This window comes from Ahaetulla prasina, chromosome 4 (genome assembly GCF_028640845.1).
Source record: "Ahaetulla prasina isolate Xishuangbanna chromosome 4, ASM2864084v1, whole genome shotgun sequence".
Lineage (NCBI taxonomy): Eukaryota > Metazoa > Chordata > Lepidosauria > Squamata > Colubridae > Ahaetulla > Ahaetulla prasina.
Window position 1 is genome coordinate 91,335,264 of NC_080542.1, and position 13,349 is coordinate 91,348,612.

General features: G+C 38.9%; 1 protein-coding gene across 3 annotated transcripts in view; it reads left to right on the forward strand.

The window, feature by feature from the left end:
- The first annotated feature begins 385 nt into the window (after positions 1-385).
- DYNC1LI1 (dynein cytoplasmic 1 light intermediate chain 1) overlaps positions 386-13,349 on the forward strand; it is a 40,624-nt gene continuing 27,660 nt past the window's right edge. For 2 of the 3 annotated variants that reach the window (XR_009155061.1, XM_058182919.1), the window contains exons 1-4: positions 542-720; positions 869-974; positions 1,271-1,344; positions 8,482-8,598. Coding sequence is in view for 2 of the 3 variants with exons in the window: in XM_058182919.1 (XP_058038902.1) it covers positions 576-720; positions 869-974; positions 1,271-1,344; positions 8,482-8,598 (442 nt within the window). In the remaining variant the exon portion in view is untranslated. Of the gene's footprint in view, positions 401-541; positions 721-868; positions 975-1,270; positions 1,345-8,481; positions 8,599-13,349 lie in introns of those variants that run through there. The other variant, XM_058182921.1, reaches the window with a different exon arrangement.

Sequence of the window (13,349 nt, forward strand, 5' to 3'; positions counted from 1 at the left end):
AACCTAAAATAAATTTCCCATTTCAAAGATATTTTTGGGAAAGTTGTTTGCTGCAGCGAATTCCATACAAATACATGACTTTAATCCCTACTCCATTCATTTTGTATACACTGTATTCTGTATACTTATTGCATTCTAGTAAGGCAAGTCATTGCTGCCAAGAAAGCCATATGGGGTCTTGTCTCTACCCACTACATTGTGTCCGAATGTCCATCAAGAGCTTATCCCGGCCCAATGTCTGATTTTTTTCAACATAGACCACCCTATCCTTGAATGGCTGGGTGGGCTGGGCATGAATTATTTACTATAAATCCATGTATTTGCCACATAAATAAATTGACTTGAGTTGGCTCAGCTGACCTGCCAAGGGCTTGGATGCTAATGAGCGGCGGTGGGTGAGGTTAGAGATTATCGCCGTAATAGAGCATTTGCAAGTGACGTGTCAAACGACCTTTTCCCTTTAGATTTTCGTCATCCAAATATAATACCTACGGCCCGTGAAAGGAGGATTGATAGAGAAAGCGGACAGACCGAGGCGACAGCGAGAATTGAGGAGGCGCCAAGGAAGAGAGCGCATGCAAGCGTTAGAGAGCCCTCCCTTTCCTCGCGCCTCGGCTGCCAGCATCCGGGTTTTTGGCCACGCTGTTGAGCCTGCTGTTGCCGGTCGCTTTGGTGGCTCTCAGCCTCTCATTGAAGAAAAAAGCGACGAGGGCGCTAACAGTAAGAACTATTTCCCATAGACAGGCAGGAGAGGGATCCAGGCGTGTCTCGTCCTCCACGCTGGTGTTGTGAGTGTGCGTGAGCGCAGCGAAAATGGCGGCGGTGGTGGGAGGGCAAGCCGGCTCCTTTCGTTCCTCTTCTTCTGCAGGGATGAGCTCGGGCTACGGGACTCCCGCCACCGCCCTCAGCACAACTAACAGCAGCGGTGCAGACACGCGGGCCGGGGTGGACGAGGACGATGGACAGAATCTCTGGTAATTGAACCTGTCTCCCTCTTCCTCACCGCCTCCAGATTGCTCCTCTCTTTCGATCGCCCAGCAACTGCCCCCACGTCGCTCATCCTCACAGACTCCTTTTTTTTGGGGGGGGGGGCTCGCCGGAAGACTCCTCCGCCATGTTACCGTTGTCCCGCTCCCTTGTGCTCTGACCAGGAAAGATCTGTCTTTCCTCCCGCATCCTTCACCCAGCACTGCTGTCGCGCCGTGACAGGAGTGGATCCTTTTCTTCCCGGGCTTTGCTCTTCCTCACGGCTCTCCTTGTTTCGCGGCAGGTCCTGTATTCTCAGCGAGGTGTCCACTCGTTCCCGATCTAAACTGCCTTCTGGGAAAAACGTCGTGCTGTTGGGTGAGTGGTCCCTTTCTTCTATTTCCTGCTTATTCTTCCCTTTTATTATTCTCTTTTATTCATCTGGGCTGGACCGCTTCATGCTTCCTTTAGAGCGCCACTTGTGTCGAAGGGAGAGGTGTCGTCCTTATCCTCGGCCTCTTCACAAGATAGAGCAGATTTTCTTGTGTTAAACGCAAATGCATCACTGGAGCATATTTGTCTTCCTTAAATAATAGTATATACGAAATAAGGTGTTAACACTTTTTTTGTGGTCTTGATTAGGAAGCTGAGCAAAAAAACCTTTGTGTATTTGTCTAAGACCTGTCAAATATGTTTGATGAATGATTTATCAGCATTATGCTTTAATACATTATGCTTTAATACTGTTGTCTGTTAGATGTGGTCAGTTATTATCTTCACACTCTTTTTGCTATTTAATAGAAATCAAATAGCTGAACTGTTGATAGTAACTGATATTTGAAGTTGTCAAGTTTTCTCCGAACCAGCAGTTATTTCCTGGGGCATGACATAAAGTCTTAAAACAATTAGTGTTATTTACTGATGGAACTTGAATACCAAGAATGTGTAAGCCCCTTCTGGGTGGCTTTCAAATGGCTACTGTAAATAGTTTGTAGGTTAGTTAATTTAAGTTGTAGAGATGATAGATAAAAATATGTACTGTAAAGATGTATGACACAGAACACTTGGCTTCTACTGTATTTTTTGCATTATAAGATACTCCGGACCATAAGACGCACCTAGCTTTTGTGGAGGAAAATAAGAAAAAAAATCTGCCTCTGCCTCCCAGCAATTTGTCTCCTTGCAGCAAACAGTCTGGTCAGCTTCACCACAGCCTGATTTAGCATGAGGAGCTGATTGGCGGTTGGATCTGCTTCCTGGAATACCACCAATCAGCTATTCCAGGCTGCAGGGATCGCTGCTGCACATTGCCACCACCTATTGCGTCCGCATGCCCCATTTTTGGCCTTTGTGTGTCCCATTTTCAGCCTGTTCCAGGCGAGCCAAAAGCAGGATGCATGGAGGCCAAAAATGAGGCACATGGAGGCCGAAAATGGGATGCACGGAGGCAGCGATAGGTGGCAGTGGTGATGGGCAGTGGTGATCCCTGCAGCCTGAAATAGCCATCGGTGGTATTCTGGGAGGCAGATTCAACCGCCAATCAGCTGTTCATGCTAAATCAGGCTGTGTTGAAGCTGACCAGGCTGTTTGCTGTTTGCTGCAAGGAGGCAAACTGCTGGGAGGCAGAGGCCGCAGGGTGGTGCCGGTGGATGGGCGGGGCTTCAGCAGCATTCGCTCTATAAAACACACAGACATTTCCAATAATTTTTTTGGCGGGGGGGGGGGTGCGTCTTATACACCAAAAAATACGGTAATTACTAGATAATGTATTCTTCAAATTGATTTCGCAACCATATAGAAGTAACTTTTTAAAAATAATTATTTCCTGAACTAGCATTTAGCATATATGATTGTATATGTTCTGATATATTTACAGGTAATTCTCAACTTATGATAGGTTGCATGACAAATATTCAAAGTTATAAGGGACCTTACAACTTTTTTATTTACATTTATTTATTTATTTATTTATTAACTTATTTACAACTTGAATTCAAAGTTCTCTCAAAGGTTTTTCTGTCTCTGATAACATTTTGGATGCTTGGCAACAAGCCTGCATTTATAGTTGTTTGCAGAGTCCTGCTGTCTATTGCAGTTTTTTGCCAGAAACCAGGATTAGTTCTGGTTTCCAGTGAAAACATCCATTGCTTGTTCTGTTAACCATCATAGTGTTTTACAACTGTTTGAATAACAACTGCCACAAAAGTCATATAATCGCGCAGGGTCACATGTGATCCACTTAAGGCCATAAATTATGGCCAGCTTAGGGCCATAAATTCCAGGATCAGTTAGAGAAATCATGGAAGTTAAGGACTGTCTGTACTGGTCAAGCTTTTGAAGTTCACAAGGTGGGCTAATACATTCTATAGCCATCTACTGGACATGGAAGTTGGGAAATGTTAAAATATCTCTGTATTGTTTAATGAAATAGTAATATTAAAATAATGTATTTGGTAGTTTAGTCCAAAAATTCAAGAATCTAATTTTGCCTCCAGTGCTGTATTATACAGAACATGCTATTGAGGCATGATCGGTAACTAGTTTAGCATATGAGTGAAAGTTATGCTTTTAGTTATCATAACTAAATAGACTACTACGTTTATTTTCCCATGAATAAAGTACTTTAGTGATTAGTGATTAAGGCACCAGAAACAATAAGACTAGAGTCTTATTCTATCTTAAGCATAAAAACTGGATGGCTGATTTTGGACCACTCCCTCTCTCTCAACCCAACTCACCTCACAGGGTTGTTGCGGGAAAATAGATGGAGAAAGAGTACCTATGTTTCCTCCTATTGAATTATTTATAAAAATGAAAGTAGCAACATATTGTGCGCTAGGTTTCCATAACCTAGTAACAATGAAGTTCTTTCAATCTGTCAGTTCTCCATCCTGAGCAACATTATTTATAATTCTCAGTACTGTTTATAATTCAAATATATCTCCCATCAGTACTGCCTCTTTTTTACTGTTCTTATACAAGAAAGATAATCTTATCTCTGATCACTATTGCTGATCTTTCCATGAATAATTTTGTGCCACATTATTACTTGTTAACTATCTATGACTATTACGTACCCTGCAACATAAGGATATCACTTTTTGTTTCAGATTGCTAAAGGCCATCTGTGATATTGTGATCAGATTTGTGATTATATAATTTCCCCATATTGGAAGGAATAATATCCCCCTTCTCAAATTTCACTTAATGATCATTAACAGTGATTGTGAGATTTATTCTATTTTCCATAACCTTAGTATCATTAAAATATTAATAACAACAATTACATTGGTCCTGAAAAAAACACCATCAGTCAATTGCAAAACACAACTTTACTTGGAACAGCTTACATCCTAGAACAGTACCTTTGACATCATTGAACAACAACATCCGCCTATCCAAAGTCCTTGGAAAGGATTTGAATGGTAGATAAAAATGCCAAATCTCAACTAAATATCTGACTAACTATGCAGCGAACTATGACAACAATATCCCAGGCTTAATTTATTAATTGAACTTTAATAATTGTCTTAGAACTCTTCCAAATGTTACTGTGAAACTTATGTCAAATATTGAACTTCTGGGAGGCCTGAACCACACTTCAGAGGCTACATCAAATTGGACTTAAGATGCTGTTCTTTCTGTAACAAATGGATGCTAATCCTGGCTGTTGGAAATAAAAGATAGTTTATTTCATTGTATTTTAAAATAAATTAAGTTTTTAATATAGTTCTGGAATTTGGGATTATGGGCTTCATTAAGCCTATATTGTGTATATACCCATTATATTGTGTATATACCCATCTTTAGAGGAACAGAAATCAAATTAATGATTCAGTCTAAATGTTTACATGACAGATTATAAAAAGCTGCTTATAATTGCATGATACCATGTGCAATGTGCTACAGTTTTCCAGAATTAGGAAGGGAGTAATTTTGTACTAACTTATATGGAAGTAGGAGTGTTATAGAGAGTCAGGCTGGTGTGATAGCTTTAGAAATCAGGAGACTATGAGTTCTACTCCTGTCTGAAGCATAAAGCCAATTGGGTGACTTTGGGCCAATTGTCTCCCCTTAGTGAAAGGAAGAAAGTGCAGGTATTCCTCACCACCACAACTGAGCCCAAAATTTCAGTTGCTAAGCAAGGCAATTCTTAAGTGAGTTTTGCTGCATTTTTGCCACTTTTTTATCACAGTTGTTAAACAAATCACTGCAGTTGTTAAGTGAATGGCATAAGTCAATCTGGCTTCGCCTATTGACTTTGCTCATTGGATATTGGCCCGGAAGGTTAATGTTATAAATACATGCCAGTGGCTAAGCACCAAAACTTTGATCATATGACCATGGGGATGCTGCAATGGTCATAAGCATAAAAACCAGTAACAAATCACTTTTACAGTACCATTGTAACTTCAAACGGTTAGTAAATGAATGGTTGTAAATGAAGGACTATTTGAATGACAAACTACTAAGGCAGGGTTCACCAATCTGTGGTCCCTGACCTATTACTGGGCTGTGGCCTATTTGCAACCAGGCCGGTCGCAGCCCCACTCATCAAGCAGCCAGCGCTCGCAGTCCTAATCGTGCTTCTTTCTTGCATGAGTGTAGCTGTGCATGTGCACATGCTGGCCTGACACTCACATGGCCCAGTTTCTCCTCTCCCCCTGCCAGCCAGACTGCCAAGCCACATGCTCCCAATGCTCCAAAAGCAGAGCTTGTTGAATCACCGAGGCTGCCTGTGCAGGATACCCAATCCGATTTTGGAGCGTCAGGGAGCCTCTGAATCTGAAGAGGCACAAGACTATGCCCCCAAAGTCTTCACTTCTCCATGCTAAAAGCTTTGGGAATGGACAAAAGGCTTTGGGGCCTCATTCTGCTTCAGGCCTTCCGTCCCTTTGCAAAAGGTTTTGCAAAAGATTTTGGCATGGAGAAGTCTGAAGGAGCTGAGATGGTACCTCAAAGGCTTCTCTTTTTCATGAGTGGAGCTGCGTGTGTGTGCCCCGGCCTGTGCTTGCGTGGCCCAGTTCACTACCCCCCAGCCAGGCAGCTAAACAGCAAAGGATGGGGACTGCTGTCCTAGATAATTTTTAAATATTTTTTGCTGATTTACACATTTTGCTGCAGCAGATACAGATGTTTTTTATACTGTTCATTCCATATACACTGTAGATAGATAGTGTTACATTGTTACTTTATTTTAAATCTATTTAACTATATTATTTTTGGCTAATGCAAATTTGATTTTAATTGTTTCATATTTTATTCCATAGGCCTTTTTTATGAATTGTACTCTAAAAGATAAATTGTAAATATTGATCAAGTAAATGACTATGCAATGCAGGAATAATTTAATTGACAAAAATTAGTTCAAAATCATTATCATCTCTTTATATTTGATATTTTATCTCTGTGTTAGATAGTCTTACTTGACATTCTGAGAAATGTACAAATCCTTATATTGTATATGAATTCCCTATTCTCTAAGACATTAATTTGTATTTTACTGACTGCTGCTCTGGAATGTCAGTCGACTGTATGGGGAGGACTTTTAGAGAATGCCAGAAAGAGAACTGAAAAAAAATCTCTGGTATGTCTGGAACAAGGATGTCAAACTCATGTTGTCACATCACGTGATGTATCAATATTTTCCCCCCTTCTCTAAACCGGTTGTGGACATGGCCAACATGTGACTCATCCGGCCCACGGAGTTTGATAGCCCTGGTCTGGAATATAGTCAGTGTAGTATAGAGATTAAGGTGCTGGTCTAGAAACTAGGAGATTGTAAATTCTAGGCCTCCTTTAGGCATGAGAACCGACTAGATGACTTAACAGTAAACAATCTTTAATAATAAATTGAATCCTAGGTGTTTGATTCCTTTCCTAGCAACTTCCCACAAGCAACCTCAATGTAGAAGCTAGCAGGAAAGGTTGCAAATCACTCCAGTAAATTGCTTCCACTTTTCTTCTGCCTGTAGCAGCCTCCTATTATTCACACATGGCCTGTACCAACCCTCCCAGGTCTTCCCCACACTCCCATGCTACTCTTTATGCTCCTTAACTAGTCTTCTTAACTAGACTCATGCCTTTTCCTGTTTAACAACGAGCTTGAAGTTACAGTAGCAAGTGAGACTGCCCAGGACTGTCATTGTTAACTATTATATTCTTTTCTATAGTAGCCTTGAAATAATATCCATAAACCAGCCTTTTTTAACAAAATCAAACAGAGTAGTATATCTTTTGACACATAGGATTTGTATTTGGGTATAGATTTCTTCTTTCTCTTCTCTTTATCTGGCACCAAAACAACTTTCAATATTTTATGAAGCTGTTCCCATGACTGTACTTATACATACTTCCTGAGCTCTTCTTTTGAGAAGAACTGCAGGATTATCTCTTTCTCTTCAATGTTTACATAAAACCTTTGGGAAAAATCATCATTGGTTTAGGATACCTAATTATGTTTTTCAAACCCTGGCCAGCCTAGTCAGCCTATTATGGTTCTGTCCCAGTGCCCACAAATTCTGCAGGTTTGGATAAGGAGGACCATCTTGACTTAGTCTTACTCACATGTGTGTGTGTGTGTTTGGACTTACCAAATCTGATGAAATGCCATTTTTTTTCTTTAGATGGAGTAGCATTTCTCTTTCAAGGATGGTACACAGTTTGTGGGTCTTCTTGAATTTACAGCTCCTGCTTGAAGAGCAGGTGCCAATTATAGCCAGGAAGCTTTTGCAAAACTCCATTTTATTGCACCAGTTCCATTCTTTCATAGATCAGGAGGCCCATCAGACAGTCAGACTTGTTCTAGTCATCTCATTACTTAACTGTTGCAATGCTTTCTCTATGGTTTTCCTTGAAAATCATCAGGAAACTCTGCCTGGTCCAAAATGCAGTGGTGTGAGCAGTAATGGGCATGCCTTGGTATGCCATGTAATATTTCTGCTTTGTAAGCTGTTTGTTTCAAAGGATGGACTATTATTTATAAAGCCCTACATAGCATGAGGTTACTTGAAGGTTCCCTGTCACCCATAACATCTATCCAATTCTTTCAACCCTTCACGATTGGCATTCTCCAGTCAATGAAATAACATCATTGGAAGCACACCTTCTCTATGTCATGTTTGCCTTCTAGAAAAAGGTTCCACTTAACATCTGGATGGCCCCACTCAACAGTTGTTTAGAAGAGCTGTGAAGACCATCTTTAAGGGACAGTGAGACTCTTCATTTCTTCATGTTTTCTATCTTTTATCTTTATTTCTTTTTTTGTTTTATTATTTCATTGATTGATTGTGATGAGCTGCCCAAAGGGGCAGCATACAACTTTCATAAATTACTGTTACTATTATTTTACATTTCATGAAATAGACTCGCAATGTAATTTATTTGATCATTGTTAATATCTAACATAAAAAGGTCTTTATTTTTGCTGTAGAAGGCTGCTATGCTTCAGTAAATTCTTGCAAAATATGTCTTAGACCTGTTAATAAATGCTCAATTTTTGTTTTTTAAATCTAGGTGAAGATGGAGCAGGTAAAACTAGCTTAATTGGAAAACTTCAGGGAATTGAGGAATACAAGAAAGGAAGAGGAATGGAATATCTGTACCTAAATGTTCATGATGAAGATAGAGATGGTAAGTACATTTGAGACATGAATGTCAGCATTCCAGAAAAACCGCTTGCCAAGTAAAAACTCTGAAGCACGCATCTTTCAAAGTTCTTTTACTAGGATAGGTAAATGTAGAAATGATACAAGGGCTGATGATGATGATGATGAATCAATCTTTTTTATTGACCATTACACAGAATATATATAGCATTTCATAGTTCAGCTAACATATGTGTTACTTCATCATTGGCTAATAATATCTCCAAGGCACAATAATTGGTTAGTTCTCAACTTCTGCTTTCAGGCGAATATGCACACATGCAAGGAAGATAAAAGCAACAAATGTTTCATCTTATACTTTGTTTCATCTTGTATCTTTGTTTTATGCTGGGAACATTGCTTAACTGAGGTTTGCCATCCAAGATAAGAATGTTGCCCGCATTCCAACATGTACAAGATGATGTACAAAGTATTAATCCTATATGTCCTTGCTTTTTTATTTAAATGAAGAGAAAAGAGATTTGTGAATAGCACGTATTTGAAGTGGATGCAGAGTGGGGGGAGGTGGCGAACGGAAAAGAGCAAAAAATGAAGGAATACATTATATAAAACAACAGCAGGTTATAAGAAGAACAAGCACAATCAAACCATAAAAAAAATTCCTTTTAACCAGGACCAATCAGGTAACCAGTTAGTTAACCAAGCAAAAGGAGAAAAATTTTCATGAACATTATCTTTCTTTCTTTCTTTGTTTACATTTATACCCCGCCCTTCTCCGAAGACTCAGGGCGGCTTACAATGTATAAGGCAATAGTCTCATTCTATTTGTATATATATATATATATATATTTACAAAGTCAACTTATTGCCCCCCCAACAATCTGGGTCCTCATTTTACCTACCTTATAAAGGGTGGAAGGCTGAGTCAACCTTGGGCCGGGCTCGAACCTGCAGTAATTGCAGGCTCTGTGTTCTAATAACAGGCTTCTCTACTGCCTGAGCTATCCCGGCCCCTTCTAAGTAAGCCTGTATATTACCCAGTTCATCCTCAATAGTTTTATTAAGCGAATGAAAATGGATAGCGCAAGCACGCTGACCAACCAATTTACAAAATCCCCCTTGACAAGCTAACAAATAATCTATAGCAAAACGTTGTTGAAGTATATCCTGATTTAATTTTTCAATTTCATTCTGCAAGTCTCGAACAATTGCAGCAGTAGCATTGATAGATTTTTCTAATCGACATCAAATAGAATGTCTATTTTCTTGAGCAATTATTCCTGGGTATGCTCCCAAGATAATGACTCCAGTAATGGCTCTGGCAACTGCACATCCAAAGGTAGGCAGTGAAGAAAGTTGAGTATCTATGATGACTTCATCAGAACATGTCGGCCCCAAGGCTGCACGCTGAATACGAGTTGATGATCGGCCGGGAACACCTATCTGTACTGGTAACGACAAATATCCAATTGCTGCACATTGATAGTTCTGAGGATGTATATTGGTTGCATATTTGTCAAAGAAAAACCACATATTAGGATCCTTTAACTGCCCTCCAGCACAGATAGATCCAACATTAGAAGAATCACTGGCATTAAAAATAGGAAAATTATCAGGTTACATATCAGGTGCGATATTAGAACCTTCTAATGTGGTATTAGTAGTACCTCATAGCCAATATCTATGACTATAATTCCCACTTTATCTAAAATATGTTTTGCATTTGGGTAATCAGACCAAGTATTAAGCCAAGTATGATGAGTATGACAGCAAAAACACAAACCTCGAGTAAATTGATTGATACGGAGGTAACGCCATTTAACTAAATCCAGTTGACTTGGAGGCTTAGAAAGTAGCCAAGAGGAAGAAATATGTTGAAGTTGTGAAACAATGAAGGTAGAGGAGGTAATTAAATTAGGAATAAAAGCAACTTGGCCAAAAGCCATAGGAGGCTCATAATACAAGGTTACATTGCGGCCATGAATTAAAAACATATATTGAGCATGACGAATCCAAAGGTTAGGGTTGAGGGAAAAGGTAGGAGTTGTTTCAAAAGTGGTAAAAACAGGAGAAGGAAAACAAAGAAAACAACACAACAGACTAGTAACAGAATTTGCAGTTATAACAGCGAAAACTGCAGCTACAAGATTTTCTGAAGTTTGAGGTAAAGAAGCCTTCTGTAGTTGTTGCTGAGCCTCATAGGTAGTAGCTTTCACTTGACCCCAAGTCATGGCTGTAGGATGTGGCGACTTGGGAAGACGAACTTCCGTTTTGATCGAAGTTGAGAATGGGATTGTGGAGACCCCGATGCCATGCCATGATAAGGATGAACACACCGGCTGGGATCCACACAACTTGTTTTGTTAGCAGATCCTCAATTGCGGCGTAACCATGACCCCAGGTTATAAGTTGAGCAAGTCCTCACCAGGTAGGACCAGGAAGTTGACGATAGGGTACCAGAGATCGAGAGACAAGATCCTGAGTATGAAAATGTAAGTTGACTGGAATTTCTGAAAAGGAATCTAAAAATTAAATAATTCCAGGCATAAAGAGCAACAAATAATAAATTTTGAATTTTTTGCAAATTGTATGGGCCAGATTCAGTTTTTACTAATTTAGCCAATGTAGCTTTAAATGTACAATGGGCCCGTTCAATAATAGCTTGCCCTTGAGAGTTATAAGGGATGCCATATGTCAATTGAATGTTCCACTGTTGACAAAAAGAGGTAAATTCCCGTATAATGTGTTACTTGAAATAGATTCTGAAAGGGACTTGGTAAAGGACTGTATGATAAAGTGGGCACAAAATTTTCAGGAGCCAATATTATTGGAAACTTGGGAAAAAAATTGGGTTAGAAATGTTAAATTCACGCAGGCACAGAATTTGAGAGAAAATTTTTATAAAATGTTTTATAGATGGCATTTAGATCCTAAGAAATTATCATGTATGTATCCAGATATGCAAGCAAAATGTTGGAGATGTAATTGTGATGACGCTACATATTTTCATATTTGGTGGACTTGTAAGGATATAAAGGCCTTTTGGATAAAAATTTGGTGGATTTTACAAAATGTTCTGAAAAAGAAGATAAAGTTCCTGCCGCAATTTTTTCTGTTGGGAATTATTACGGACTGTACAGTAATTGAGACTAAACTGATTTTAAATCTAATAACAGCAGCAAGATTACTAATAGGACAGTATTGGAAGAAAAAAGAAGTACCTACAATAGAAGAATGGATATTGAAAGTTGCCAATTTGGCTGAGATGGCGAAAATATCAGCCTTTCTGAAAGACAATATGCAAGAAAGATACTTAAAAGAATGGAAAAAATGGATTGACTATATTCAAAGTAGATATCAGACTAAGAGTTATCAGACTGCTTTTGAATGATTATGATGTATTATTTTTGATTGTTTTCAGGGGAAGTTAGAAACTGATGAGAATTGTAGGAGTATAATTTAGTTGGAACGAAAATTTTTTAGCATATGTTTGTTTTATTTTTAACTATACCTTGTGCTCATTCCGGGAAGTCGGGGAGGGAGGGGGTTGTGAAGGAGGGGGAAGGGAAAAAATTGGGTTAGAAATGTTAAATTCACGCAGGCACAGAATTTGAGGGAAAATTTTTATAAAATGTTTTATAGATGGCATTTAGATCCTAAGAAATTATCGTGTATGTATCCAGATATGCAAGCAAAATGTTGGAGATGTAATTGTGATGACGCTACATATTTTCATATTTGGTGGACTTGTAAGGATATAAAGGCCTTTTGGATAAAAATTTGGTGGATTTTACAAAATGTTCTGAAAAAGAAGATAAAGTTCCTGCCGCAATTTTTTCTGTTGGGAATTATTATGGACTGTACAGTAATTGAGACTAAATTGATTTTAAATCTAATAACAGCAGCAAGATTACTAATAGGACAGTATTGGAAGAAAAAAGAAGTACCTACAATAGAAGAATGGATATTGAAAGTTACCAATTTGGCTGAGATGGCGAAAATATCAGCCTTTTTGAAAGACAATATGCAAGAAAGGTACTTAAAGGAATGGAAAAAATGGATTGATTATATTCAATGTAGATATCAGACTAAGAGTTATCAGACTGCTTTTGAATGATTATGATGTATTATTTTTTATTGTTTTCAGGGGAAGTTAGAAACTGATGAGAATTGTAGGAGTATAATTTAGTTGGAACGAAAATTTTTTAGCATATGTTTGTTTTATTTTTAACTATACCTTGTGCTCATTCCGGGAAGTCGGGGGGGAGGGGGAGGGGGGTTGTGAAGGGAGGGGGGGAAGGGGAAAAAAATTTTTTTGTAAAACTTTTTGAATTAAAAAAAAAAGGAGGTAAATTCCTTACTAATATATGCCGGACCGTTGTCTGTCTTCAATTGAGCCGGTCGGCCCATTGCAGAAAAGGCAGAAAGACAATGAAACACTGCATCAGAAGTGCGCTCATGACGAGAGACAGTGATCCATAAAAAGTAAGAATATGTGTCAATGGAAGCATGCAAATAAGAATACGGTTTAAAAGTAGGAAATTGGGTGACATCCATTTGCCAGATCTGGTTAGTTTTGTTCCCCGAGGATTCACCCCCATAGGAAAGGGAATATCAAATTGTTGACAAGAAGCACAGCCTCGAACAATTTCACGAGCCTGAGAAAGAGGAATATGAAATTGCTTAGCCAAAGACTTAGCATTTTGATGAAAATATGAGTGACTAGCAGCAGGATCTGAAAATAGCATTGTAACATTTTTAGAGCTTCATCGGCTT